This window comes from Neoarius graeffei, chromosome 2 (assembly GCF_027579695.1).
Source record: "Neoarius graeffei isolate fNeoGra1 chromosome 2, fNeoGra1.pri, whole genome shotgun sequence".
Classification (NCBI taxonomy): Eukaryota; Metazoa; Chordata; class Actinopteri; order Siluriformes; family Ariidae; genus Neoarius; species Neoarius graeffei.
Window position 1 is genome coordinate 63746493 of NC_083570.1, and position 26516 is coordinate 63773008.

Consider the following 26516-nt stretch of genomic DNA (forward strand, 5'->3'; position numbering starts at 1 on the left):
AGCACGTGAGTTGCTTCCGTGAGGCGCAGAGAACTTCTCGGTCCGACACGTGGTCGCTCGTGATGAAAAGAAAGTCTCTGATCAAACAATGTGCACAGCTTTTGAGTTAAAAAGGATCCAGTCACTTCTTAACTTTAAAATAACTGCCTGGACTGCAGTAGTACGTACTTATAAGGAACAAATGAAAAACCGGTTGTAAACTCAAGCTGAGTTTAAAATCACGCGATCTTAGAGTCTACTGTGGCCAAAGGTAAACAAAGAAAAGCGCGAAACTGATTCTTGCAAGAAAGAAAAGAAAAGACGTCTTTTTGGGTTTGCTCGCGGAGCGAGCGATTCCTCCCTGTGTCCGTGTTGAAATCACGGCGCCAAAAGAGGAGGAGCTAGGAGTTTCCGGGTGGTTTATGCCTTCCTGGAGGACGTGACATAGATGATCCCGCCCACGCGTGACGTAGGTCAACGCGGAAGTTAGCTGATGGGAAATGTAGTTTCTTAAAGAGACAGACTGAATGTACCTACACTGAATTTAGTTCATTTGGTCCACGGCAGGCGTCGCTTATCCGCGCGATCTTCACGAGACTTGTGCAAGACTTCAAAACATGAAGTGTCAGCCAGGTGTCAGTGCCACCATTTTGAAAACTGTTCTCCAAACGAAATATTGCACAAAAACGAGTTTAAATGATGATTACTGACTACTTTTTTCAAACTTTCCTGATTGCTATCAAAACAAACAAAACTTCCGGCTTGATTACATCAACATTCAAAAGGTCGTGCGCGCGTCTTTTGACAACGTTGGCAGATGTTGGTCACTTTGATTTCCGCTGTACGTTTTACTTCCGTCCTACAATGTCTCACACAGGTCTCAATGAATCTCGTTTACAGCCATTGCTTTGACATATGGACTGATATCATACAGAGCATATTTCAAACACTCATAACGTGCTATACCAGTGACAACATAGCTATCAAAATGCATTCCTATATTTAATAAAATGAGAAATAGAACTTTGATAAAAAATTTGCCTTCAGTTCTCCTTTAATTTATGCAGCTATCTGATCAGTCAATCATGTGGCAGCAGCACAATGCATAAAATCATACAGATGCAGGTCAAGAACTTCAGTTAATATTCACATCAATCATCAGAATTGTGTGATCAATAAAGATGACATATTATACCCTTTTTCCACAAGTTAACACAGTTCCCTGATGTCTTAATGAAGTGTATGTGACATGATTTGGTCAAAATACTACAAGGATAAAGCACCACAGCTCCCTTCGCACTCTGTCTAAACAGCCCAGTTCAAAATGGCTGATTTGAGCGCCTGTTCCTTTAAATGATAATGAGCCACTGATCACCCCAGCTCCTTTTCCGCAAGCCAATCAGGTAGTACTTTCCTCACGAATATTCATTATCAAAGGCAGTTCTCAAGCCATGAGTGGAGAAACTCAGATGAGGGAGAAGGCATCAATCCTAATGAGCTCCACTTGTGACATAGAAAAGGGAGCCAAATCTGAACGGCTTGTTGAAGCACGTTTTCTGAAACAAGCAGCCCAAAAGAAACTGACTGGGTTACCTTATTTCAGAGTTTGTGGGTTGGGAGGCACTCCAGATACCCAATTGTATATGTACAAGCACTGTAAAAGTGAGTTTTTCATAATATATCCTCTTTAAAGGGCGGCATGGTGGTGTAGTGGTTAGTGCTGTCGCCTCACAGCAAGAAGGTCCGGGTTCGAGCCCCGTGGCCGGCGAGGGCCTTTCTGTGCGGAGTTTGCATGTTCTCCACGTGTCCACGTGGGTTTCCTCCGGGTGCTCCGGTTTCCCCCACAGTCCAGAGACATGCAGGTTAGGTTAACTGTCTCGTCTCGTCTTCTTCCGCTTATCCGGGACCGGGTCGCGGAGGCAGCAGTCTAAGCATGGAAGCCCAAACTTCCCTTTCCCCAGACACCTCAGCCAGCTCCTTGGGAAGAACACCGAGGCGTTCCCAGGCCAGCCGAGAGACATAGTCCCTCCAGCGTGTCCTGGGTCTTCCCCGGGGCCTCCTCCTGGGGGGACATGCCTGGAATACCTCCCCAGGGAGGCATCCAGGAGGCATCCGGAAAAGATGCCCGAGCCACCTCAGCTGATTCCTCTCGATGTGGAGGAGCAGCGGCTCTACTCCGAGCTCCTCCCGAGTGACTGTGCTTCTCACCCTATCTCTAAGGGAGCGCCCAGCCACCCTGCGAAGGAAACTCATTTCAGCCGCTTGTATCCGCGATCTTGTTTTTTCTGTCATTACCCAAAGCTCATGACCATAGGTGAGAATCAGAACGTAGATCGACCGGTAAATTGAGAGCTTCGCCTTTTGGCTCAGCTCCTTCTTCACCACGACGGACCGGTAAAGCGACCGCATCACTGCGGAGGCTGCACCGATCCGCCTGTCGATCTCACGCTCCATCTTTCCCTCACTCGTGAACAAGATCCCGAGATACTTAAACTCCTCCACTTGAGGCAGGACTTCTCCACCAACCTGGAGAGGGCAAGCCACCCTTTTCCGGTCGAGAACCATGGCCTCAGACTACATCAGACAACATCAGACAACATCCAGAGACTTGAGATACTCAGGGCGGATCTCATCCACCCCCGGTGCCTTGCCACCGAGGAGCTTGCAGACCACCTCAGTGAATTCGGCTTGGGTAATGGACGAGTCCACCTCTGAGTCATCAGCCTCAGTCTCCTCAGTGGAAGACATGATGGTGGGATTGAGGAGATCCTCAAAGTATTCCTTCCACCGCCCGACAATGTCCCTAGTCGAGGTCAACAGCTCCCCACCCGCACTGTAAACAGTGTTGGCAGAGTACTGCTTCCCCCTCCTGAGGCGCCGGACGGTTTGCCAGAATTTCTTCGAGGCCGAACGATAGTCCTTCTCCATGGCCTCCCCGAACTCCTCCCCGTTCCGAGTTTTTGCCTCCGCAACTGCCCGAGCTGCAGCACGCCTGGCCTGCCGATACCCGTCAGCTGCCTCAGGAGTCCCGGAGGTCAACATGGCCCGATAGGACTCCTCCTTCAGCTTGACGGCATCCCTTACTTCCGGTGTCCACCACCGGGTTCGGGGATTGCCGCCACGACAGGCACCGGAGACCTTGCGGCCACAGCTCCAAACAGCTGCGTCCACAATGGAGGTAGAGAACATGGTCCACTCAGACTCAATGTCCCCCGCCTCCCTCGGAAGCTGGGAAAAGCTCTCCCGGAGGTGGGAGTTAAAGACCTCCCCAACAGAGTGCTCAGCCAGACATTCCCAGCAGACCCTCACCATACGTTTGGGCCTGCCAGGTCTGTCCAGCTTCCTCCTCCTCCAGCGAATCCAACTCACCACCAGGTGGTGATCAGTTGACAGCTCAGCCCCTCTCTTCACCCGAGTGTCCAAGACATAGGGCCGGAGATCAGATGAAATGACTACAAAGTCGATCATCGACCTCCGACCTAAGGTGTCCTGGTGCCACGTGCACTTATAAACACCCCTATGCTCGAACATGGTGTTCGTTATGGACAAACCGTGACTAGCACAGAAGTCCAATAACAAAACACCACTCGGGTTCAAATCGGGGAGGCCGTTCCTCCCAACCACGCCCCTCCAGGTGTCACTGTCATCGCCCACGTGAGCACTGAAGTCCCCCAGTAGCACAATGGAGTCTCCAGTCTGAGCACCCCTCAGTACCTCTCCCAGGAACTCCAAGAAGGCCGGATACTCTATACTGCTATTTGGCCCATAGGCACAAACAACAGCAAGAGCCCTCTCCCCAATCCGAAGGCGCAGAGAGGCGACCCTCTCGTTCACTGGGGTAAACTCCAACACATGGCGGCTGAGCTGGGGAGCTATAAGCAAGCCCACACCAGCCCGCCGCCGCTCACCACAGGCGACTCCAGAGAAGTGGAAAGTCCAGCCCCTCTCGAGGAGCTGGGTTCCAGAGCCCAAGCTGTGCGTGGAGGTGAGCCCGACTATCTCTAGCCGGTACCTCTCAACCTCCCGCACAAGCTCAGGCTCTTTCCCCCCCAGCGAAGTGACATTCCATGTCCCAACAGCCAGCCGCTGTGTCCGGGGATCAGGTCGTCGAGGCCCCTGCCTTCGACTGCCACCCAATCCACACTGCACCAATCCCCTACTGCTACCTCTGTGGGTGGTGAACCCACAGGAGGTCGGGCCCACGTCACCTCTTCGGGCTGAGCCCGGCCGGGCCCCATGGGCAAAGGCCCGGCCACCAAGCGCTCGCATACGAGCCCCAACCCCGGGCCTGGCTCCAGGGTGGGGCCCCGGCTGCGTCATGCCGGGCAACGTCACGGTCCTTGCTTTTTTCTCCATAGGGGTTTTTGGTGAACTGCTCTTGGTCTGGCCTGTCACCTAGGACCTGTCTGCCTTGGGAAACCCTGACAGGGGCATAATGCCCCTGACAACATAGCTCCTAGGATCATTCAAGCACACAAACCCCTCCACCACAATAAGGTGGCAGTTCTAGGAGGGGTAGGTTAGGTTAACTGGTGACTCTAAATTGACCGTAGGTGTGAATGTGAGTGTGAACGGTTGTTTGTCCAGGGTGTACCCCGCCTTTCACCCATAGTCAGCTGGGATAGGCTCCAGCTTGCCTGCGACCCTGTCAAACAGGATAAGCGGATGGATATATAAAAAATGGACCCAGTATATGGATGGATGGATATGTAAAAAATGCTATGTAAAGCTACACTCAAACACTTTATTAGGAACCTATACACCTGCTCATTCATGTAGTTATCTAATCAGAAAATCACATGGCAGTGATGCAATGCATAAAATCAAGCAGATATGGGTCAGCAGCTTCAGGTAATGTTCACTTCAACCATCAGACTGGGGGAAACCGTGATCTCAGTAATTTTGACTGTGGCATGATTGTTGGTGCCAGACAGGCTGGTTTGAGTATTTCTGTAACTGCTGATCTTCGGGGATTTTCAGTCTGGACTTTACTCAGAACAGTTTAATAAACTAAAAAAACATCCAGTTAGTGCCTTTTTGATGAGAGAAATCAACAGAGAATGACCAGACTAGTTCAAGCTGACAGAAAGGCTATAATAATAATAATAATAATAATAATTTATATAATGCCTTTCACAAAAACAAGGACACTTTACAGAGTAGGGAAAGGAAATAAACCTTATTCGTTTCCAAACTGGGCTTATCCATGGAACAATTCAGTGACTGTGCCTGTATTATATCGCATCACATTTCATGCTCTTTACAACAAACACATTCAATGTCAGTTTTCCGCTTGGCACACTTTCCACATCAGCACCAGATATCTGCTGAACCCTTTTTCCTGCCTTCCTAACTTTGCATTTGCAAAGCACCACCAATTTCTTCATTAGAATCATCTGATGATTCGCTGCTGACATCATTCCCCAGATGCTGGTCGTCATTTTTCCAAGGTTCATACAGGTTTCTCCGCTGTCCGTACTGATTTGAAGATAACTCTTTCTCATCTGACTAAATAAATCCAGCTAACAAGTACCGTATGTTTACATCGACTGCACTTAACTTCCAGTACCTGGCTATTAATGACTTGACGTCACATCCTGGGTGCCGTATTGATTACCCATGTGCAATAAAACTTAACATGCTTTTGGAACTTTAAACACTTAAAGTTACTTAGGATAGCTCATCAGGTGGCTGCACTTGTGTGCATTATTATAATTAGGGCTTGTACTGTTGATATTAATCATGTTTAAATGCTGTATCAGTACCCTTTCTCTCATCTACCTGCTACACCGGTCACTTTTACACCTGGAGGGCACTGGGAGCACTGTGAGAGTCATGTTCTTTGACTTTTCCAGTGCTTTCAGCACAATCCAGCCATCACTGCTTAGGGGGAAGCTGGAGGGAGCTGGTGTCGACTGCCACCTGGTTGCATGGATCATCGACTACCTCATTAACAGACCGCAGTATGTGAGGCTCCACAACTGTGTGTCTGATGTGGTAGTCTGCAGCACAGGGGCTCCACAGGGTACAGTGCTCTCTCCTTTCCTCTTTACACATCTGACTTCAGCTACAACACGGACAGCTGCCACCTCCAGAAGTTCTCAGGTGATACAGCCATCGTTGGACGTGTGTCAGAGGGGGACGATCTGGAGAATAGAGAGGTCATCACCAACTTTGTTGCCTGGTGTGAACTGAACCACCTGCGCATCAACGCCAGCAAGACAAAGGAGGTGGTGATCGATTTCAGAAGGACAGCTCCTCAAATTGCACCAGTGAACATCCAGGATTTGGACATTGAGATCGTGGAGGAGTACAAATACCTGGGTGTTCACCTCAACAACAAACTGGACTGGACAAACAACACAGATGTCCTGTACAAGAAGGGCCAAAGTCATCTCCACCTCTTGAGAAGACTGAGGTCTTTTGGTGTGTGCAGGACACTGCTTAGGACTTTTTATGACTCTGTGGTGGCATCAGCGATTTTCTACACTGTGGTCTGCTGGGGCTGTGGAAGTTCAGAGAGGGACAGGAATAAACTTAATAAACTGGTCAGAAGGGCTGGCTCAGTCTTGGACTGTCCTCTGGACTCCATTGAGGTGGTGAGTGAGCGGAAGATGTTAGCCAAGCTGACATCAATCATGGATAACCCCGCTCACCCCCTGCATGAGGCTGTGGGGGCTTTAAGCAGCTCTTTTAGTAGTAGACTGCTAAACCCATGGTGTAAGAAGGAGAGATACCGCAGGTCATTCATACCTACTGCTGTCAGACTGTATAACACCCACAACTTGTAATGTAGCACCAATAACCTGTTTGTCGTTATATTTGCACTACTTCACCACTACTACCTCTGCCATCTCTCATCTCATCTCATCTCATCTCATCTCATCTCATCTCATCTCATCTCTCATTATCTCTAGCCGCTTTATCCTTCTACAGGGTTGCAGGCAAGCTGGAGCCTATCCCAGCTGACTACATCAATGCAATTATTATGTGCAATAATATAGGCCTTAAACTATTTTCATCTCATCTCATTATCTCTAGCCGCTTTATCCTGTTCTACAGGGTCGCAGGCAAGCTGGAGCCTATCCCAGCTGACTACGGGCGAAAGGCGGGGTACACCCTGGACAAGTCGCCAGGTCATCACAGGGCTGACACATAGACACAGACAACCATTCACACTCACATTCACACCTACGGTCAATTTAGAGTCACCAGTTAACCTAACCTGCATGTCTTTGGACTGTGGGGGAAACCGGAGCACCCGGAGGAAACCCACGCAGACACGGGGAGAACATGCAAACTCCACACAGAAAGGCCCTCGCCGGCCACGGGGCTCGAACCCGGACCTTCTTGCAGTGAGGCGACAGCGCTAACCACTACACCACCGTGCCGCCCCTGAAACTATTTTATACATATATATATTATACAGAGTCTACCTGTAATGTGCAATTTTTTCTGAGCCTCTCAATTAGTCAATATTTCTATACTTTTTCACAGTAGATAATGCAAATAGCCCTCTGTATTTAATCTTTCGTTTGTCTAATTTTTATTTCACTTTTATTTTGTTATCTGTATGACATTTTCTTGTGACTGTAACACGTGATTTTCCCCGATGTGGGATCAATAAAGTGTATCTAATCTAATCTAATCTAATCTAATCTAATCTAATCTAATCTAATCTAATCTAATCTAATCTAATCTAATCAATCTTTGCTTCAGTGCCACAACCTATTTGAGTATTGTTGCTGACCATGTGCATCCCTTCACAGCCACAATTTACAATCTTCTAATGGCTTCTTCCAGCATAATAAAGCACCATGTCACAAAGCAAAAGTTGTCTCACGCTGGTTTTATGAACATGACAATGAGTTCAGTGTTCTTCAGTGGCCTTCCCAGTCACCAGATCTGAATCCAATAGAACACCTTTGGGATGTAGTAGAACAGGAGAGTCACAGCATGGAAGTGCACCTGAAAAATTGCCGACATGGACCAGAATCTCAAAGGAATATTTCCAACATTTTGTAGAATCCATTCCATGACGAACTGCCGCTGTTTTGAGAGGAAAAGGAGGTCCTTGCCAGTATTAGTATGGTGTTCCTAATAAAGTGATCAGTGAGTGTATATATTGTAAATATTCACATTCAGATAAAAGGACTGACTTATATTCAATTGATTATTAATTGATTATTTAATTATATCCAAATCTTATACCAAATTGACCCCAAATTATTACACTCATTGCCATAAAAACAACCAGCACTCCACTGAATATGATGTGGTCTCATTGTCATAGCTAATCATTTATGAATATATATGTAATTCTGTGACTCCAGTTTTGAACATTTATGTTTATGGAGACTGTAAAACTTATTTTAATACTGCTTTGTTAAATAGGGTGACCAGACGTCCACGTTTTCCGGGGATAGGCCCTGTTTTTGGTGGCCTGTCCCCGGGTGGAGCTGTCCCCGGAAATCTCATCTCATCTCATTATCTGTAGCCGCTTTATCCTGTTCTACAGGGCCGCAGGCAAGCTGGAGCCTATCCCAGCTGACTACGGGCGACCGACAGACCTGGAAAAAAACAGACTGAAAAAAACCATACCGAAACCCTCTATCCATCCATCCATTATCTGTAACTGCTTATCCTGTGCAGGGTCGCGGGCAAACTGGAGCCTATCCCAGCTGACTACGGGCGAAAGGCGGGGTACACCCTGGACAAGTCGCCAGGTCATCACAGGGCTGACACATAGACACAGACAACCATTCACACTCACATTCACACCTACGCTCAATTTAGAGTCACCGGTTAACCTAACCTGCATGTCTTTGGACTGTGGGGGAAACCAGAGCACCCGGAGGAAACCCACGCGGACACGGGGAGAACATGCAAACTCCGCACAGAAAGGCCCTCGCCGGCCACGGGGCTCGAACCCGGACCTTCTTGCTGTGAGGCGACAGTGCTAACCACTACACCACCATGCCAACCACATACCGAAACATCTACCATATTTCAGCAGATGCCTCGTGGATCACTTTAAGTTGGGTTCAGGCCGATAGCAGAGATATTCTAGAACCCCTCTGGCAATAGCCTTTCCAGTATTTTGATTGGTGGAGCTGAGGAACAACTTTTTTAGCGCAGCGCTAGAATCTTTGCCTCAACAAAATTCACTCATGCAGCTTTGACAGATCGCTTCATCCGCTCCTGGACAGGTGACCCATAGTCTTTTCTTGTAGGCCTAAGTGACATTGTCATCTGTTATTTAGCCTTTAAATAGGTAAGCTACATTTTGCGATGTTGTATATGACATAACATTGCTTGTTTTAAGGCAAGGTCGTCAATTCAGCTATGGCTACAATTTAGGCTATGGGAGATCAGGAATAATTTGTATCCTCAATAATAATAATAATAATAATAATAATAATAACAACAACAACAACATGTTACCATACCTTGAAATTGCTTGGATTGAAGTAAACTGTTTATTTAAATTGTGTTATGTGTTTTGTATATTTTTAAATACATTGGCCATTACTAGGGGTAGCACGATGGTGTAGTGGTTAGCACTGTTGCCTCACAGCAAGAAGGTTCTGGGTTCGAGCCCAGTGGCCGATGGGGGCCTTTCTGTGTGGAGTTTGCATGTTCTCCCCGTGTCTGCATGGTTTTCCTCTGGGTGCTCCAGTTTCCCCTACATTTCAAAGACATGCAGGTTAGGCTAATTGGTGGCTCTAAATGCTGACCTCTTCTGCTCCTTGGACCTGCCTGATCCATCCTGATGCCCTATGTCTGGTTGGAGTCTCATCACATCGCTCCTGTGGAGGACGGCCCCATATAGACAGTTGAAAGTCACACTTGGAGGACGCTCTGGACCCTTACGGTAATGCTTTTATGGCCGAGGACTACAGTTGACTTGCTAACTTTAGGACTGCAGTTGTCATGAACAGTTTTGCACTCAAGTTTCCATCAATGAAGAGTTTATAACATCAATGAAACAGACTTCATGTTAAAACTGTTAAAAAATGTTATAATCACGTTGTCTGTTATCACCCAAATGAGGATGGGTTCCCTTTTGAGTCTGGTTCCTCTAGAGGTTTCTTCCTCATGTCGTCTGAGGGAGTTTTTCCTTGCCACCATTGCCACACAGGCTTGCTCATTGGGGATAAAATTAGCTCATGTTTAAAGTCATTCAAATTCTGTAAAGCTGCTTTGCAACAATGTCTATTGTTAAAAGTGCTATAAAAATAAACTTGACTTAAATTGACCGTAGGTGTGAATGTGAGTGTGAATGGGTGTTTGTGTCTATGTGTCAGCCCTGCGATGATCTGGCGACTTGTCCAGGGTGTACCCCGCCTCTCGCCCATAGTCAGCTGGGATAGGCTCCAGCTTGCCTGTGACCCTGCACAGGAAAGGTGGTTACGGATAATGGATGGACGGATGGATGTCCATTCCTCGTGGCATATATGGTAATTAATTTAAAATATTTACTTTCATGGCGGCACGGTGGTGTAGTGATTAGCGCTGTCGCCTCACAGCAAGAAGGTCCTGGGTTCGAGCCCCGTGGCCGGCGACGGCCTTTCTGTGTGGAGTTTGCATGTTCTCCCCGTGTCCGCGTGGGTTTCCTCCGGGTGCTCCGGTTTCCCCCACAGTCCAAAGACATGCAGGTTAGGTTAACTGGTGACTCTAAATTGACCATAGGTGTGAATGTGAATGGTTGTCTGTGTCTATGTGTCAGCCCTGTGATGACCTGGCGACTTGTCCAGGGTGTACCCCGCCTTTCGCCCGTAGTCAGCTGGGATAGGCTCCAGCTTGCCTGCGACCCTGTAGAACAGGATAAGCAGCTACAGATAATGGATGGATGGATGTTTCCTTTCTTCATTATCGACCTGACACACTGAAGCAGTATGTACAAAGCAGTGCTGTGTGGAAATCGCAGGTTTGCTTTGTCTGGAAACAGTGTAGCAGTGTGTTTGAACAGGTGAAACAGGATGCGTTGAGCGGAAGAGCACAGTTGCTGTGTGATGTGTTTGCCCACACACCTGCTGTGTTCTCACTGTTTCATTCACCACTCAAAATGGCTGGAAATTTCATTTCCCAACATTTTCTGATTAGGCTTGAATGAGCGTAGTGTTTATTCTCATCAGTAGCATTGAGAAACAGCTGAGCTTGCATCATTTATTCCAGATGACAGCATTGACCAGGTACCCACAGCTAATGAAATCATATTCAAAGGTGCTGAAGTAGGCTGTTATTCAGAGAGTAAGCATTAAATTGCCTTCTGCTTTGTTAGACATATGGAAAGAACAGGTTTCTTATGTCCAAAGAGAAACGCTAACAAGTATAATCAGCCTACTGGTTTCAAGATAGAGGATTTCTGCTGGCTCTTGTCCACACTGATGCTTAAATGGAACGAATTTGGCAAAAATGTTTTAAAAATACATACTGTAGATAAAATATGCACATATTTTACAATTTTCGGGGTGTTTTTAACAGCAGTATCCTCAAATGGAGACCAGACAGTGGTATTCCCATCCCTGATTAATCAATGTGAACAGTGTTTCTGCACTTATCTCCCCAGGGTCAGTCATGACATTAAACCACAACCCTTTTACAACATGATGAATGGATTCTCTCTGGCTGAGTCCATGGGGAACTGGGCACAAGTAGTTATGACTGGGTTTCAGTATGCCTGCGTTCACCCTGCATAGTCACGAAGCTCCCAAGAGGAACACACAGACAATGGCTTGACATTTATTATGTGCCAAATAGCCAAGAAGGGCTTATAACACTTTTGAGGATTGAAATATAATAATTACAAATGTAGTAATAATTGAAATATAATAATTACAATGTAGTAAAGCATGCAAGGTTATTCATATATATATATATATATATATATATATATATATATATATATATATACACACACACACACACACACACACATACACACACAGTGCTGTACAAAAGTCTGAGGCAAATGCAAAGAAATGCTGTTGATCAAAAATGGCTTAAAAATGATGAAATTAATTGTTTCAACATTTAAAAAAAAATCTATAAATAGCAGTAAGCCATAAAAAAATGAAGCAAAGTCAATGTTTGGTGTGAGACGACCCTTTGATTAAAAAAGAAAAATAATAGTCTCAGGTACAGTGAGTGCAGTTTTATAAGGAAATGAGCTGTAGGTTTTACTGAGCATCTTACAGAACCAGCCACAGTTCTTCTCAACACTTTGACTGTCACACTCGCGTCTTAATTTTGCAGCAAATCCCAGCAGTCTTCGTTATGTTTTCTTTTTTAATCTGAAATGTGGTCTCTTTTGTACAGTGCTGCTGAGATACAAACTTTTTTTTCTGTAACATTCAATTTTGTGCTGGAAAACAAACGTTTGGAAATCTAAAATGTTTTTGTACTGACTCGATAATGTAGAAGTCATAAAATAAAAATCTATAAGTTATATAAAATAAAAATCTATACACTTGAAAAAAAAAGATTCTTCAGCCCTGGAAAAATTGCTCAGAAAAAAGAGAAGATTTTACCTAAAAGGCTGTTATCTGAACTTGGCTCAATTAAAAGAATAAGTACAGCTCATTATTTTATGTGTTAAGTGTCTTTAAGATTTTGCATAAACGTTGTCTATTATTTTTAGCAATACCTACGTTCAGGAGATTTGTTGACTTGTTTCAAACATTTGACATGTAATGTTTTACAGGGTGTTGTTTATCTCTATCAAAAGGTGTTTTGACTGCAACATGAGGCAGCCTCGGCTAGCAAAGTGGAGCTCGCACTGATAAATTAGCAAATCTAAATGGGGTCAGTTTTTCAAATCATTAATTCAGTCTTTTACCAGAGATGTTCTTAAATACAACCGTGTTAGAACTTCTCGGGTTTTATTTGTTCATATCGTGAAGTCGGTCATTGATGTAAGTTTGCACCTGTGTGCTTTTGCTAGTTAACAGTACCATTGATCTAGTTTTCTGGACACGATGATTTGAAAGTTCTGTTATTATATGGTGATTATTAATTTATTTGTCATATAAGAAAATCTGTGTGTTATAGATTTTCACTGTGGTGGAAGTAGCAATAGTAGCAATAGTAGTTTTCATAGTGATAATGTTTAACCAAGATATTGCACATATACAACTTAAAATATTAAGAAAGTCTAAATGAAACAGCTTAATTTTACTGGCTGGAAAAACCTATATTTTTAAGTAAAGACATGAAGTGAAATTCAGATTTATTAGTAAAGTCAGCTTAATTTTATGTGTAAAAATGATACAAAAATTTATGCATTTTCTACATAAAATTTTGGATGCAAAAATCCAAAATTGTGATGACCTGGCGGCTTGTCCAGGGTGTACCCCGCCTTTCGCCCGTAGTCAGCTGGGATAGGCTCCAGCTCGCCTGCGACCCTGTAGACCAGGATAAAGTGGCTAGAGATAATGAGATGAGATGAGAGATATATATATTCACAACAATAATAATCAATTCCATCCACTTTAGCTTCTTCCTTTTCTTTAAAATATATTTTGCAGCAACAATAGTTGAATAAATAATTAAATTGGCCAAAATAATTGGTTGTATTTCAGTTTATAAATGTATACAAACTCTACAATTTACTGATTAGCCAGAAGGCAAATTTCTCCAATATCAGATTTCAAAATCCAACAAAAGCTGGAATAACAAATACAATTAATATACAATATCCAGTAATTGTGCAATCTTTAGCAGCAAACCAGCAAGAATCAATTGGTTTAGTTGTTTTTGAAAATAACAAAGAGGATAGCAGGCACGATGATAAACTTTGTTGCACACTTCTAACATTACTCACTGTAATGACTTTATAACAATGAGAACTTACTCTGAAACACATTAATCCTACCTTTGGCAACTCAGAAAAGCTGAAGATGCTGCTTGTCCCACAGGTTTCATTTGCATAGGAGTTTCTCATCTCATCTCATTATCTCTAGCCGCTTTATCCTTCTACAGGGTCGCAGGCAAGCTGGAGCCTATCCCAGCTGACTACGGGCGAAAGGCGGGGTACACCCTGGACAAGTCGCCAGGTCATCACAGGGCTGACACATAGACACAGACAACCATTCACATTCACACCTACGGTCAATTTAGAGTCACCAGTTAACCTAACCTGCATGTCTTTGGACTGTGGGGGAAACCGGAGCACCCGGAGGAAACCAACGCGGACACGGGGAGAACATGCAAACTCCACACAGAAAGGCCCTCGCCGGCCCCGGGGCTCGAACCCAGGACTTTCTTGCTGTGAGGCGACAGCGCTAACCACTACACCACCGTGCCGCCCGCATAGGAGTTTCTCCTTCCTTTTATCATTTCCAGTTCTCTCTTCAAAGTGTGACAATGATGAATAAAATTCCACAAATTTCCAATGCGCCTCCGAAAGCCGGTGCACTTGAATGCCATCATGAGACTCAAGCTCAAGAGAAATGAAAGGCTTTTGCTATTTTTGTATATATTTCATTTGTTTAGAATATTGAGTCATAGTACATTTTGACTTCTAAACTTGATAAGTGAAGAATGTGCTTTACAGAAGTAAAAATAACCTGTAAAATAATCTTTCTCTGGATCCGGAGGTGCTGTATTTTTCAGAAATAAAAAATTGCCAAAAATCTAATAAATCTGCAGAATTCATCAAATCTGGCTGAACAAATTGATGAATAGAATGGAATATTGAAAAGGGCACTCGTGACTCAGTGGTTACTGCTCTGGACTATTGGTCAGAAGGTTGAGATACAGGATTTTACTGCCACTTTTGGGCCGTTGAGCAAGGACCTTATCTTAAGTCCAGAAACTAGAAGCTGGAAGGCTTTATTAGGATAATTAGATGTATGTACAGTATGCTTTGGAGACCTTCATTCAAAAATGATTATGTATGGAGATTTCAGATCGTACTTTCTAAATTTTTATCCTAAAAATCATTATATGGTCAATCAGTTCAACCTTTTGGTCAACTTCTTTTGGCATTTTTTAGCGAATTCTGTTGTATTATTTGATAAATATTTATTTCTGCACAGATAGGCATCACATGAATAAAGCTGGCAATGCTCCCTTGATATCATCCCTGTTAAAAGAATCCTGCCAGAGTAATTTTCTTGCAAGGCATCTTTCCCACTCACAGTGGCTTCTGAACACCCACCCTCCTGGTGTCCCTGCAGCACAGGCGTGCCATGGCCATCTTCTGCCTCCTCCATCTCTGCTGGAAGTTCTGGCTGGCAAGAATGTAGAGCACAGGGTCCAGACAGCTGCTCACACTGCACAAGGCCTCCAGGAACTCGTAGGCTATGTAGAGTGTCTTCATGTTTTCAGTTGTCACCTTGCCAATGAATCGCATGAACACTAAAGTCACAATCATGATATGGTAGGGGGCATAAGACAACAAGAAAACCACCAAAGCTGCCGTTATCAGAAGGAGCGGCTTCCCAGTTCTGCGGGGAGCTGAACTCTGCATTCTCAAGGCCTTCCTTCCTGGCATGCTCCTCAACACCTTTATCATCTGGGTGTAAAAGGCCCCCATCACCATAAATGGCAGCAGGAAACCCACCAGCGCCCGCATTAGCGAGATGGTCATCACATAAGAGAATGGGCTGTGGATGTGGTCCGTGCAGATTGTAATGTTGCCAGGACGGTTCATGTCAAAGGTCATGAATAAATCTGGAATGCAACCCAAAATGAGGAAGATCCAGGTGAAAACGGAGCAGAGGCAGGCTTTTTTACCATCCCACCAGCGCAGGGAGCTGATCGGGTGGACCATACCAGCATAACGATCAAAACTTATTAGAGCCAGGAAGAAGATGCTACCGTACACATTGATGGTGAAGAACATGTTCTTGAACTGGCAGAAGATGTTCATGCCTTTTATATGTGTCTGACACAGGGTGAAGTAAACTGTAATTGGCAGCAAAAGGAGCCAGGTGATGTCGCACAGCGCCAAGTTTAGCAGAAACACCGTCCCTGTGTTCCAAGGTTGTCGACAGCATGTGTAGTTTACGATGGCCGCCATGTTACCCAGCAACCCCACTGGTAGACCGATGACAAATAAGACCAGCAAGATAGAGCAGTACCACCTACCAACCCTGAACTGACTGCACAATGGTGTGGTCTCATTGGGGTAATCCAGGAGTGCTTTCTCATGGTGTTCTGTGAGGAGATACAGAAATGGAGCATGTTTACCAAAAGTCTAATGTGCTTCACTCTATGCAGCAATAATTAAAATTGTGTTAAAAGTTTAAGTGTGATCTCTTATTAGATGTTCCCAAATCACAGAGTGTTTATATATAGTCAGTATTTAAATACGCTTTTAAGGCCCCGGTCACACCGCCCGAACTTTGCTGGAGCGTTCCTTGAACGGTAGGGAGGGGGGGCCGAATTTCGACAACGCTCGTCACCGCGCACAAAATGGGAAAAAAAATCGAAAACACGGGCGTTGGCTTAGCGGTGCACCGCTGAAGCCGGCGTTGCTTTAGCGTTGGTTTAGCGGTAGCGAGCGTTGGTTTACCGGTGACGCGAGCGTTGGTATAGCGGCGTTCTGCGCATGCAGGCTTTGGCTCAGCGGGGGTATAAAGTTGGTTTAGCACCAATCATAGCAAGTCTCTCAGCATCCATGGTGATACAGTTTTACTGTAACTTTGAGCAAATTCGATATAGATGAGGTCTGAACTCAACGGCAGCTCGATTCCAAATGAGCTCCTGGTCCATTTCTCCCTGTATTTATAGCCAAATTCTGGTCCCGCTCTGACACCTCTATACCAACGCCAAACCAAAGTTCATCGCCGCCATGGATAGCTGCTTCAACGCCCGACACCGTTCCAGCAACCCCGTGTCCGCTCGTAAAACGCTTACAACCGCTCCACCGAAGTTTGTGCAACGTTTAATCGCCGCCCGGGCAACGCTGGCGAAGCAGCGGTGGTCCAGCGTTCAAGATTTCTGCGTTGGCCTAGCGGACCCAAGCGTCCACGAACTTGCGTCTAGCGGTGCCAAACTTTGACTGGGCATTGGTGGAGCGGGGGTGAACTTTGCCGGTGCGGAAAATTGCCCCCTCCTCACCGCTCACAATATTTTGTGCAGCTCAAAACTTTCGGAGCGGTAGGAGGGCCCCTCGAGAAACATCAGCGGTGGCCGAGCGTATACGGCGTTGCTTTAATGGGGGCCAACTTTTGTTAAACGGTGGTGAACGGTTACGAGCAGTGATGAATTTTTTTCACCGCTCCAGGAACGCTCCAGCAAAGTTCGGGCGGTGTGACCGGGGCCTAAAGGTAGACTGCCGTTCAGATTTTTCAAGTGTAGGTCATAAAAAGGATTTTCCCTGACACCCAAATATTTTTGTTTAGTGGACTGAAAGCTCCTGAATTTGAATCACAGACTTCCAATTTTATTCAGGTTTTTTCCTTAATAGAACTGTTAATGAATTTAAGGCCATGTGGCCCAACATTCTCCGCTATTTTTTCCTGCTTCACCATGACCCAATTCAAGATACTGTACTACGTCATGCATCATGTGGTGGGCTTTCCCCGTTCGTGCAAGGCATTGTGGGATACAAATTTGAAACAGGAGAGAAAAATGGAGAACGTGAGTGTGCGAATGAAACATGAAGGACCGACTACAGTAACCGAAAGTGAAAAGAAAGACGCTGTATTGTGAAGGAAAAGAAACGCAGGACCACACTTGTAAATATTGGCGATCGGTGGAGATGGTAGGATGATCAAAGGTAAACTTATGCATGCACACATACACTTCCTCCGTTTGCTTAAGTGCACAAACCGGGTGATCTCATGCACATTATTTGCTATGGAATCCCCTCAAATTAGATATGTTCCCAGTCACATAATGGCCTGATATTTTGTGAGATATTAGAGAAATAAACATACATCATTATGACCAAGTTTCAGAAAGAACTACATTTTATCGATTTTATTAAATTGACAGGCAGTCTTCCTTTAAAGCTACACAGCCTTTTGATTTCATAAAATCGGTGAAATTTAGTTCCCTCTGAAATTTGGTCATTGTGATATATGTTTATTTCTGTAATATCTAAAAAAAAAAAAAAAAAACAGGTCATTATGTGGCTGGGAAGTTATTTAATTTGAGGGGATTCCATAGCAAATAATGAGCATAAAATTGCTCACTTCGTGCAGTCAAGCAGACAGAGGAAGTCTGTGTGCGCATGCACAGGTTCACCTGCTTCTTCTTCTTTTCCTTCTTCTTTTGGGTTTTACGGCAGCTGGCAGCCAGTGTTACATTACTGCCATCTACAGGTTTACCTTGACTGTGCACTGACAGTTACATCGTTTTGTCGCTAAATGAACAGCTGATCACACCGAGGTGCTCGCCGACCGCCGATATTTATTAGTTTGGTCCTGTGTTTCCTTTCCTTCGCAACATAACATCTTTTCTTCTCGCTTTCCGTTACTTCAGCCGGTCTTTCATATTTCATTTGCACACTCACGCCCTCCATTTTCCTCTCCTGTTACAAATTTGTATCCCACAATGCCTTGTGCGAACGGGGAAAGCCCACCACGTGATGCATGACATAGTATCCGGAATTGGGTCACGGTGAAGCAAGAAAAAATAGCGGAGAATTTAGGACCACATGGCCCTAAATTCATTAATTGTTCTATTTAAAAAAAAAAACTAATAAACTTGGAAGTCTGTGATTCGAATTCAGTAGCTTTCGGTCCACTAAACAAAAATAATTGGGTGTCGGGGAAAATTATTTTTATGGTTTACACTTGAAAAATCTGAAAGGCAGTCTACCTTTAAAATCGACAATAGAAAATGTCCAGTTTTTCCCTTCAGGTTTTGTATCAAACTTTTTCCAATATATCTGTCCCATTAAATTGCACACCAAGCTGTGTTTATAGAAGGTGCTTTTATTCATTAGAATTAATATATTGCTTCCTGCAGCTAACATAGTTGTTCATTTTCCATCTTAATTTTAATTGACATCATCATTGTAGAAAAAAAGCCTCAATACGCCTCAGTTCCCTGCAACAGAAAACATTTTTAAAACAAATCTCTATGCTACATGTAAAACGATGGAAGGAACTATAACTCACACCCACACCCAGTAAGAATCAATCTGGTAGATGTCAGCTCAAAAAAATGAAAGGTTATTATGTACATTTTATATATACTATACAGCTCTCTATATTGACCTGATGAGTATCCACTGTCTGTTCTAATCGCTCATGTTTGTGAAAAAGTCGAGTTCTTACCAGGATTATAAGAGTTATTGATGAGAAAATGGATCATGGTGACAGATCGCTGTTCTCTTCTCTCTGTTTGTCTACCAACTCCACCCACCTCATCAATCAACAACAGACGGTGTGGCGGTGCGTGTGTCTGTGTGTTTTTAAGGACATGGCCCTGGTATTTGAGAGTGTAAATACTGAGATCTGCATGTATTTCATCATGCATCTCCACTATGTTGGTCTATTCTGTGGCATTTTACTCCAAACTGAGTTGATCTGAGCTTTCAGGACTTACAGTGGTGTTTGAAAGTTTGTGAACCCTTTAGAATTTTCTATATTTCTGTATAAATATGATCTAAAACATCATCAGATTTTCACACAAGTCCTAAAAGGAGATAAAGAGAACCCAGTTAAACAAATGAGATAAAAATATTATACTTGGTCATTTATTTATTGAGGAAAATGATCCAATATTACATATCTGTGAGTGGCAAAAGTATGTGAACCTTTGCTTTCAGTATCTGGTGTGACCCCCTTGTGCAGCAATAACTGCAACTAAACGTTTGCGGTAACCGTTGATCAGTCCTGCACACCGGCTTGGAGGAATTTTAGCCCATTCCTCCGTACAGAACAGCTTCAACTCTGGGATGTTGGTGGGTTTCCTCACATGAACTGCTCGCTTCAGGTCCTTCCACAACATTTCGATTGGTTTAAGATCAGGACTTTGACTTGGCCATTCCAAAACATTAAATTTATTCTTCTTTAACCATTCTTTGGTAGAATGACTTGTGTGCTTAGGGCCGTTGTCTTGCTGCATGACCCACCTTCTCTTGAGATTCAGTTCATGGACAGATGTCCTGATATATTCCTTTAGAATTCGCTGGTATAATTCAGAATTCATTGTTCCATCAATGATGGCAAGCTGTCCTGGCCCAGATGCAGCAAAACAGGCCCAAACTATGATACTACCACCACCATGTTTCACAGATGGGATAAGGTTCTCATGCTGGAATGCAGTGTTTTCCTTTCTCCAAACATAAAGCTTCTCATTTAAACCAAAAAGTTATATTTTGGTCTCATCCGTCCACAAAACATTTTTCCAATAGCCTTCTGGCTTGTCCACGTGATCTTTAGCAAACTGCAGACGAGCAGCAATGTTCTTTTTGGAGAGCACTGGCTTTCTCCTTGCAACCCTGCCATGCACACCATTGTTGTTCAGTGTCCTCCTGATGGTGGACTCATGAACATTAACATTAGCCAATGGGAGAGAGGCCTTAAGTTGCTTAGAAGTTACCCTGGGGTCCTTTGTGACCTCGCCGACTATTACACGCCTTGCTCTTGGAGTGATCTTTGTTGGTCGACCACTCCTGGCGAGGGTAACAATGGTCTTGAATTTCCTCCATTTGTACACAATCTGTCTGACTGTGGATTGGTGGAGTCCAAACTCTTTAGAGATGGTTTTGTAACCTTTTCCAGCCTGATGAGCATCAACAACGCTTGAGGTCATCAATGAGGTCCTCAGAAATCTCCTTTGTTCGTGCCATGATACACTTCCACAAACATATGTTGTGAAGCTCAGACTTTGATAGATCCCTGTTCTTTAAATAAAACAGGGTGCCCACTCACACCTGATTGTCATCCCATTGATTGAAAACACCTGACTCTAATTTCACCTTTAAATTAACTGCTAATCCTAGAGGTTCACATACTTTTGCCACTCACAGATATGTAATATTGGATCATTTTCCTCAATAAATAAATGACCAAGTATAATATTTTTGTCTCATTTGTTTAACTGGGTTCTCTTTATCTACTTTTAGGACTTGTGTGAAAATCTGATGTTGTTTTAGGTCATATTTATGCAGAAATATAGAAAATTCTAAAGGGTTCACAAACTTTCAAGCACCACTGTATTAACAGTGTTGTTAGGAGGCAGTTATGAGGAATAAGCTTACTTTTAGAGCACATCAATAACTCATTTGCTAAATTTGGAGCTTAAGAGTTATAACCACTAGAGGGAACTGTCTGCAAAGTGATGAGGATTTTTTTTTCCCTCTTGCAATCAGGCGTTGGTTGTCTTGGTTGTAAATGTGTCCTGCAGTGAAGTATACCAACTTATACACTACCGTTCAAAAGTTTGGGCTCACTTTGAAATGTCCTTATTTTTGAAAGAAAAGCACTGTTCTTTTCAATGAAGATCACTTTAAACTAATCAGAAATACACTCTATACCAGGGGTGGGCAATTATTTTTTCCATGGGGCCACATGAGAAACAGAAAATTTTGTGGAGGGCCGGACCAAAAGGCTGAACTAAATTCTGCATAATATTAATTGTATTTCTTTATATAAAGCAGTAAATAACATTGTTTTTACAAGCTGCTAAGACTGGTAAGAGTGTGGAAAAAACGAGGTTGCCTTATAAAAAATGTCATTTCTTCAATCAAACTTCCCAAAACAATGGTTAACAAAATGTGAACGTTTGTACCATTTTTTTTCAGTCACATTCAGCCCAAAACACAATAAAGACATCACAATATTGTCTTTCTACTCCACATACCAAGCAAGATACATCATCTCATCTCATTATCTCTAGCCGCTTTATCCTTCTACAGGGTCGCAGGCAAGCTGGAGCCTATCCCAGCTGACTACGGGCGAAAGGCGGGGTACACCCTGGACAAGTCGCCAGGTCATCACAGGGCTGACACATAGACACAGACAACCATTCACACTCACATTCACACCTACGGTCAATTTAGAGTCACCAGTTAACCTAACCTGCATGTCTTTGGACTGTGGGGGAAACCGGAGCACCCGGAGGAAACCCACGCGGACACGGGGAGAACATGTAAACTCCGCACAGAAAGGCCCTCGCCGGCCCCGGGGCTCGAACCCAGGACCTTCTTGCTGTGAGGCGACAGCGCTAACCACTACACCACCGCGCCGCCCAAGATACAGCATATTATAATAATGATGCCATGTCAATTCGGTGTAGGTATCAGATCTACAGATCGGCTCGGGCTCCGGCGCCTGCTGGTGACGTCACACTATGTGATTGGCTGGACCGTTTGAAGGATGACGTACAAGTTTGTGGTTGGTCTGGACAAATTACGGAAGTAGTTGTCGCGGGATTAGGTTTCGTGGGATTTCATGTCGTGCGCATTGTGTTTTTGTTGAACACAACTTCAAAATGAAAGCAATGCACATTCAGTCCATGCATGAGGTAAAATTAGAAAATACGTTTATTTTGTAATTTCTAATTAACCTTACATGGGCCGGTCAGAATGAACCAAAGGGCCGGATGTGGCCCGCGGGCCGAAAAATGCCCAGGTCTGTTCTACACATTGCTAATGTGGTAAATGACTATTCTAGCTGCAAATGTGTGGTTTTTGGTGCAATATCTCCATAGGTGTATAGAGGCCCATTTCCAGCAACTCTCACTCCAGTGTTCTAATGGTCCAATGTGTTTGCTCATTGCCTCAGAAGGCTAATGGATGATTAGAAAACCCTTGTACAATCATGTTAGCACAGCTGAAAACAGTTGAGCTCTTTAGAGAAGCTATAAAACTGACCTTCCTTTGAGCAGATTGAGTTTCTGGAGCATCACATTTGTGGGGTCGATTAAATGCTCAAAATGGCCAGAAAAATGGCTTGACTATATTTTCGATTCATTTTACAACTTATGGTGGGAAATAAAAGTGAGACTTTTCATGGAAAACACAATTGTCTGGGTGACCCCAAACTTTTGAACGGTAGTGTATTACATCTGTTAATTCATCTTCTGTTATTACTAGCCACATCATTTTCTATCAAGCTGTCTTTACAATCCTGTACTACATTTGTATCTCTCTCTCTCTCTCTCTCTCTCTTACACCTTCTCGCTAAAAATGATGATCAGTTCTCATTCTCCAGTTTGGGGTCACGCACAAGGCCAAAATGAACAGAATGAATAGAAGCAGATGGCTGATTACTGTACCATCAGTGTGGTGTTTGTAATCACATTTAAAATGAAAAAGCCCAACACACACAGAGTTAGTTAGTTCACCTCCATGACTTTTGGCTTTTTTTTTTTTTTCCTGTGCGTGTCCCTTTCTGTCTTTCTCTTCTCCATGTTCCTCTCTCTCGCACATTGACACATACACAAGTAATCAGTCTCATCTACACACATACCGTTCACCTCCACTAGAGCCAAGTCTTTGAACGCCCAAAGCAATTAAATTCATTCATGCAAATCAGTCCAATTATGCAACTAAGACAGACCTTGAAATTACCCAAACTGGGCTCAGCTCAGAATGCAAGGAAATGTTCAGGGAAAAGTTGAGCAGTTAAGAGTTTCAGAGGGAGAGTCTTATTACAGTGTCGATCAGTTTATAATGTTCCAAAGGCAGTGAAAGCACAATTAACTATTTTAACAAATAAAGACATTCAACCATCCAATCATATCTAATATAAAGTGAAAATCCTGTGTTTATATTAGAATTAATATCAATGTATATAATTTTTTTTTTTTTACAATGAACGACCTGACATTACTTAATAGATCTGGGTGATAGAGGACAGTGTAATGTTTTACAGTGCTGAGCGTAAATGAGTGCACCCCCTTTGAAAAGTAACATTTTAAACAATATCTCAATGAACACAAACAATTTCCAAAATGTTGACGAGACAAAGTTTAATATAACATCTGTTTAACTTATAACGGGAAAGTAAGGTTAATAATATAACTTAGATTACACATTTTTTCAGTTTTACTCAAATTAGGGTGGTGCAAAAATGAGTACACCCCACAACAAAAACTACTACATCTAGTACTTTGTATGGCCTCCATGATTTTTAATGGCAGCACCAAGTCTTCTAGGCATGGAATGAAGAAGTTGCCGACATTTTGCAACATCAATCTTTTTCCATTCTTCAACAATGACCTCTTTCAGTGACTGGATGCTGGATGGAGAGTGATGCTCAACTTGTCTCTTCAGAATTCCCCAAAGAAAATAATTTCTTTACACCACCAAGGTGAAGGCTACAAGAAGATCAGCAAAGCTTTACTTATCAGTCAGAATACTGTCACAAAAGTGGTACAAACATTTCAGAAAGTTGGAATTGCAACCCTCTCACAGAGATGTCCAGGTCGTCCACGGAAGTTAACACCTCGACAGGAGCGTCTTCTGATGAGAAGGGTTGAAGAAAATCAGCATGCACTTTCACTGCAGTTATCTAAAGAAGTAGAAAGCCAAACTGGGGTGACTATTTCCCGTGACACAATACGGCGTACACTGCAGAGGAATGGCATGCATGGATGCTGTCCAAGAAAGAAGCCTCTCCTAAAGCCCAGGCACAAAAAAGCCCGCCTAGAGTTTGCCAGGGCCCATGCTGACAAAGATGAAGACTACTGGGACTCGATACTCTGGAGTGATGAGACCAAGATAAATGTTTTTGGAACTGATGGCTTCAAAACTGTATGGCGTCGCAAAGGTGAGGAATACAAAGAAAAATGCCTGGTGCCTACAGTGAAACATGGTGGTGGCAGTGTCCTTATGTAGGGCTGCATGAGTGCTGCTGGTGTCGGGGAGCTGCATTTCATTGATGGCATCATGAATTCACAGATGTATTGCTCTATACTGAAAGAGAAGATGCTACCATCACTCCGTGCCCTTGGTCGTCGTGCACTTTTCCAACATGATAATGATCCTAAACACACATCTAAGGCCACTGTTGCATTTCTGAAGAAGAACAGGGTGAAAGTGATTCAGTGGCCAAGTACGTCTCCTGATCTGAACCCAATCGAACACCTATGGGGAATTCTGAAGAGACAAGTTGAGCATCACTCTCCATTCAGCATCCAGTCACGGAAAGAGGTCATTGTTGAAGAATGGAAAAAGATTGATGCTGCAAAATGTCGCCAACTTGTTCATTCCATGCCTAGAAGACTTGGTGCTGTCATTAAAAATCATGGAGGCCATACAAAGTACTAGATGTAGTAGTTTTTGTTGTGGGGTGTACTCATTTTTGCACCACCCTAATTTGAGTAAAACTGAAAAATGTGTAATCTAAGTTATATTATTAACCTTACTTTCCCGTTCTAAGTTAAACAGATGTTATATTAAACTTTGTCTTGTCAACATTTTGGAAGTTGTTTGTGTTCATCGAGATATCGTTTAAAATGTTACTTTTCAAAGGGGGTGCACTCATTTACGCTCAGCACTGTATATATAGTAGCAGTTTTGCTTGGAAATGCACTTCCTGGAGCACATTTTGTGTTGATATAAAAAAAAAAAGATCCCAGCTGTATATGATATCCCTAAAGGATCCAGTTTAACTACTTTCCATAGAAGAAATGTGTAGAATAATGAATAATAAATACAGATACAATAGCAGTCTAAAGTTTGGACACCCCTACTTACTGTCAGTCCTGCGTGCCTTGGCTCGTGCCCCTGAATGTGCGCCTCGGGCTGCGTGCGCGCCGAGTGAGCTACAGCACGCATGCCTTGAACAAGGCGCACCTGTTTTCAATCAGTGAACTATGTTGGGCTATTTAAGGACTGCACCGATGGTAACGTGCTGCGAAGTATTACGTCATGTTCAGTGCGCATTACCGAGCCTTGTTTCCCATCCTTGTGGTTTTCCTGGTTTCTCGACTCCTGTTCCTGGTTCTAGTTCTCGTCCTCGTTTTGCCTCCGATATCCTGTTCGCGCCTCAATCAACCTTTTGCCTGTTTCCCTGTTTATGACCTTGCCTGCCGAGTTAGACTGTTTGCTTTTGTGTGTGCTTTCCTGCACTTCCTGTACAGATCGCACTGTATTATAATAAACACTTCTGCGTTTACATCCACCCAGGGGCGTCAGAAGCATTTTTAATGTGGGGGGGACATATTGGTGGGGGGTCCTCCCCCAGAAAATTTTTAATTAATTAGATGCCATTTCCTGCATTCTGGTGTATTTTTAACAGGTTGTTAAACACCTAATTTTACCTACAAAAGTCACTTAATTCAATGACTATTTTAGAGACTCAACAATAAGTCCTCATTCAACTAGTCCATATATTCATCAGCCTGTTTTTAAACCCACCGCTACGCCTAAGATAATGAGATGAATGTGACATAATTTATCACCAACAATGACTTTATGGGGGCGGCACAGTGGTGTAGTGGTTAGCGCTGTCGCCTCACAGCAAGAAGGTCCTGGGTTCGAGCCCCGGGGCCGGCGAGGGCCTTTCTGTGTGGAGTTTGCATGTTCTCCCCGTGTCCGCGTGGGTTTCCTCCGGGTGCTCCGGTTTCCCCCACAGTCCAAAGACATGCAGGTTAGGTTAACTGGTGACTCTAAATTGACC

At 43.8% G+C, this 26516-nt stretch overlaps 2 protein-coding genes across 2 annotated transcripts in view; one reads left to right on the forward strand and one right to left on the reverse strand.

Moving 5' to 3' along the window:
• Positions 1-26516, forward strand: part of tmem117 (transmembrane protein 117) — a 105277-nt gene that overhangs the window by 22034 nt on the left and 56727 nt on the right. The window lies entirely within an intron of this gene.
• On the reverse strand, positions 15119-19254 carry LOC132875569 (P2Y purinoceptor 1-like). Its single transcript, XM_060912442.1, has 2 exons — positions 19218-19254; positions 15119-16143 (listed from the first exon to the last, which is right to left on the reverse strand). Exons 1-2 carry the CDS (start codon positions 19252-19254, stop codon positions 15119-15121), a joined length of 1062 nt encoding a protein of 353 aa, XP_060768425.1.

Coding starts and splice junctions, on each gene's coding strand:
- LOC132875569 (XM_060912442.1), bottom strand. CDS start 19,254: ATGATCCATTTTCTCATCAATAACTCTTATAATCCTG. Junction 16,144..19,217: donor CAATAACTCTTATAATCCTG/GTAAGAACTCGA, acceptor ATCTCCTCACAG/AACACCATGAGAAAGCACTC.